The following is a 4869-nucleotide window of genomic DNA, read 5'->3' on the forward strand; positions in this document are numbered from 1 at the left end:
TCCAGGTCTGAGCCTGTGCTTAATTCAGTCATTATATAATCGGCACGAACTCACACACTAATTAGTGTGCTCCAGCAGCCCCCATGTGATATGTATTCAAAGTCCCTGCATTTCAAAATGGCGGCAGGCGTGCTTTAACTAAAGCTTGTGGAATAAGGTTTAGTTAATGTGTCCCAAGTGCCATGTTGAAGCATGGATGCTGAATACATGTGATGCTGTGAGTGCTTTAATTAGAGCAACTTACAGAACACATGTATAAATGTTCCCATCAGTTATTATAGTTTTGTTAGAGCAGGAAAACTGCAGTATAGGATGAAGCACAAGTTTGCACTTTTGAAGTACAGTACTCCTAAGGTTGCATGCTTTAATTGATCTTGCTTTGTGCACAGACAAAGGGCACAACCAATTTAACAGTAACAACACTTAGCAAATGATAGCAGTCTCCAAAATTTCATCAACATCTTTACAAGTTGAATAACTAGCTTGCTTCATCTAAAAGAAAATAACTTCCAGCTTGTATACATGTGTCAGCACAAAAGATGTTATGAGAAGAAATAGTAATAAATACATTAAATTCATGCCAACCAATGGAACCTTCAAAACACACTGGGCTTCTATCTTCAAGCTATGGATTTTCACAACTGAAAGCAGCATAACTTCACCCCTACAGCACTGGTGGTCTAATTGGCAGTGTTAATAAGCCTGCGTATAGCACATGGCAGTTGTAGCCACACTACTTCTGCATAGGGATGGACTGTTAAAATGGTTCTGTTTGCCTATGTGGAACAGCATAGTGTGGTTCACTACAGTGGCAGAATCAAATTACCATTAGCCAAGTACCAAAGTTTGTAGCGGAGTTATGCCTCAAAGTTCAAGTACTTAAAAAAACCTGAAAAATAAATGCATCTTAATTATTGCCATCAGATATACCCTTACCTGCCTACATTTAACCAGTGGCTTTTTTTCATAGTATCTTTTAGGTGCATCACAAGATTTCTTGATTATTAAAGGCACTCCATATTTTGCAGCAGGTTTGGTAATTTTCTGAGCTGGCGCAGCAGAAGCCAAGATTTGTCCTTGGGCTGGTCTTTTTCCTAGGCAAAATGGGATAGAGTTATGAATTGTTTATAAACAGAGTTAAACTTTTATGGAGCTGCCCTTCTTTGACTAGCATGGCATAGAGCTCCATCTCTCTCAAATTACCTGACCTGTGTCATCTGTGTTCTTGCATTTTTGTTTGATAAGGAAAGGAGGGGCCAATTCACCCTTGCTCTTTCTTAATTCTATTAGCCAAGTACCAAAAAAGCATTCTTTTTTCCAACTGAGATGCATCTTTTTTTAAAGAAGTCAGAGAAGGAAAAAGCTTTGCATGTATCCAAGAGCCTCCAAAACAAGTTTTTCTTGTTTGGCACTGAATTAATTTTTTTCCCCACCTCACCATTTAAAATTCTGAAAAATTATTCCAAAGGTTTTCAAACAAGCTAGATAGATTTACTTTGCTCTCTTTATTAGTTAGTAATTAATTACCATATGCCAGACTACTCTTTTGAAATATCAGAACCAAGTCATTTTGACTGATCATAAAATACAATCAATTTTGAAACATGTTAATATTTTACTTCAGACAGCGTGCAAATCTCCATATACCTTCAAGGCTCTTTGGGTTAATATGATACATCTTTTATTAGACCAACTTAAATAGTTGGAAAAAAATTTATAGCCAAAGAACCTTGCTTGCCTATGTCCCAAGACTAAAACAGCTACAACCTTCACCCCTGCATACACCTGCAAACACCCAAGTACACACACACACACACACACACATATACAAGTTTCTTAAACTCTCCATTTGGCACCATGACAAAATTCCAATATCTGCAACTCTTCCACTTTAGAATCTTCTGCATAAATCGTGGAAACGAAACAATTCTTATCCAAAGTTTCTTAGTAGTTTCTCTCCTTATTCTTAAGGACTAAGTAATGCTTCTCATTTGTGGATTCCAGAAGTGAACCAATATCCTTTCTGAAAAATAAAATCCTTTTCTAAAGCTACAAAAGATGTTCCACTAACTTATAAAAACAGCAAACTTGAAGTTATATTGTCTTGTTTTAAATAAAAAAGTTTCAGTTCATTACAAAATTCATTCCTGTCCCTTACCAGATGGGGGGAGGGAGTTAAATGAGGGAAGCAGCTAGCAAAATGAGAATTTTCTTACAGAATGATTTTTTATTATGCTGCACAGCTTCTTGCCTCATCAGAGCAACTGGAAGTAATGAGCACTAATTAGTGGCAGTTGAGGGAAGCGATGAAAAGCAGTAATTGTAATTACAATGGTGTAATATGGAAAATAGAATAAAAAAATACTCTATAAGGAAGTTAAGGCAGTAAGCTCTATTTTAAGAAATGTATTTGGAAACTAACCCAACAGCATCCTATCAAAAATATCCCTGCAGAGAAATTGAAGCTTAAATCTTCTTTAAAATGAGACCAACCCTTTCCTCCTGCACTCTGGGAACAAAATTTCACATCCTCTATGAATGCTCACCCAGACGGCTGGCAAGTCAATTGGTGCAAAACTCTGACACTTTGTCAGTGGTAATTTCAAAATCAAGTCACCATTAGAGTAACCACTTATTTCTTGCATTTTAACATGAACTCCCTTGAAAGACAACAGATTGTTTTTTGTCTATTACATTAAAAAAGCAAACCTTCAATTTCTTGTTATTCACTAAAGCTGGAAGACAGAAACATCTGTGCATCATGGCATATCCTCAGGATTCATTTCTAGATTCATATCAGGCAAAATGCCATTTGAGGGAAAATACCAATGCATGACGCTAGTCAACTTTAGTTGCTAGAGACAGCCAGCTAGGACTGGTTCCAGAAATGACTAATGCAAAGAAATGTAGATCTTCACCAATCTTTACTTTGGTTGTAAAGCCATAACCAAACCCATGCTTATTTGGACCACAGGGTCAAAAAAGTTCTCAAAAGCTCTTGGTTATAAACAATTGGCACCTTTTTAGCAGTTGACAAGCTACAAGTAGATTTGTTTGACTGGGCACAGCATAGATCTGATGTTACCCATAAACAGGTATATTTTGGGGCTAGACTGCACTATACCTAACCTTAGATGACTGGTAATAAAGTGCAGACCAAAAAGGAAGAGTTTTGTATAGGAAGCCCTTACACACAAATGTCGATTTTGTTTTCATGCTGAGAACTGCTAAATGTAGGATGAAAAAAAAAAATGATCTAGGTCTTCTTCACAAGCTTCTGTTCCTGATTATTTCCCCTCTGCTAAGAAATAAAAGTAAAAAAAGCCATTTTGAATAAGGAGAAGGATTTCTGCCATCATGGAGTACTTAGGTGACTCTCTCCTAGGTACAGACAAAATAAAATACACACTAAAGTATAAGGAAGGATCAGTCTACTGAAGTGGGGTGGGAGTGAAGCAGAAACAGAACACTTTCCACCCTGGCAGAGAAGTTTCATAGGATGAAACCAAAACAGACAGTTTCCATTAAACTGCTTCCTGAGATGCATCTCTTCATGTCTAGAAATACCATGGTATGGGAGTGAAACAGCGAGTCCAATACAGTCCACTGCAAGAAAAAAAAAGTCTCAGCCAATACAAGAGATGAAGGGAGGAAGGAAGAATGGACAAATGTTAAAATAATGATTTTTACACCCCTTGCTCACTAACTGTAACCAGCTGGGATGTATTACCTCCTTGGAAATCCTTATGCTCCTGGTCATACCTTCTTAAAGAAGAAATGCAAGTTGTAATGGATTAACCTGTACCTCCAGCATCCTTACGATGCAAAGCTCCAAGTCCCAGTAGAGCAAGACTCAAGCAGCATGAAGTGGTCAGGCACAGACTTTGGGGATCCCAAAAAGATTATAGCATCCCTTAGGCTTGATTTGTTGCAATACTTCCCTAGCATAGAGAAATGTACTCAAGTGCTGCTGTACCAAAAATCCTAGTAAGAATTTTTAAAAAAAGTTTAAAAGCAAACAACGCTTGGAAGAAGACAGTTAACCCAGTTTAACATCAGACAGGCAGAAGTTCTTGTGGCCTGAGCTGAACAATAGGGCTTGTTACTGAAACCTCCAAAAACAATATTGGATCACTACCAAATTCTGCAGATGAAATGAGGAAAGAGCCTGTATAGTAAAAAATACTAATTATCCCACCACTGATACCCATTATCAGCAATCAGTGATATGGGTTTTTATCCAACTGTTCCTTCCCCCTCACCCCCCAAAAGAAGAAAGTAAACTTTAAGGCTATGTACAGACAGTCAAAAAGCCTGAGGCTGAATCGATTCAATCTTCACTCATTAAAAAACTAGGCGACTGTGGCATTGATGCCTACACAGTCAGATGGATTGCAGATTGGCTCAAGGGTCATACTCAGAGGGTGGTGGTGGACAGGTCATATTCGACCTGGGGGGGAAGTGGGCAGCGGAGTCCCCCAGGGCTCGGTCCTGGGGCCTGCGCTGTTCAATTTCTTCATCAGCGATTTGAACGACGGGGTGAAATGCAACCTGTTTAAATTCGTTGATGATACCAAAATTTGGGGCGAGGTGAGCACGCTAGTAGGGAGGGAAAGACTGCAACAAGACCTGGATAGGTTACAGGAGTGGGCTGACATAAACAGGATGCATTTCAATACTGACAAGTGCAGGGTGCTGCACTTAGGCAGTAGAAACCAGCAGCACACTTCTTGAGAGCACGGAGGCAGAAAGGGATCTTGGAGTCATTACTGACTCCAAGATGAACATGGGCCGACAATACGAGGTCGTGCATCCACAGGTGCATCTCAAGTAGAGCCAGGGAGGTGATCCTCCCCCTCTGTGTGACGC

General features: G+C 39.1%; 1 protein-coding gene across 7 annotated transcripts in view; it reads right to left on the reverse strand.

Moving 5' to 3' along the window:
• The window catches only part of NEK1 (NIMA related kinase 1), a 94126-nt gene that overhangs the window by 61344 nt on the left and 27913 nt on the right, over positions 1–4869 (reverse strand). For all 7 annotated transcript variants that reach the window (XM_019521765.1, XM_019521768.1, XM_019521766.1 and 4 more), the window contains exon 11: positions 937–1094. In XM_019521765.1, the coding sequence (XP_019377310.1) occupies positions 937–1094 (158 nt within the window). The remainder of the gene's footprint in view (positions 1–936; positions 1095–4869) is intronic.

Source organism: Gavialis gangeticus, unplaced genomic scaffold (genome assembly GCF_001723915.1).
Source record: "Gavialis gangeticus isolate Ggan-Ray unplaced genomic scaffold, GavGan_comp1, whole genome shotgun sequence".
In the NCBI taxonomy this organism is placed as follows: Eukaryota; Metazoa; Chordata; order Crocodylia; family Gavialidae; genus Gavialis; species Gavialis gangeticus.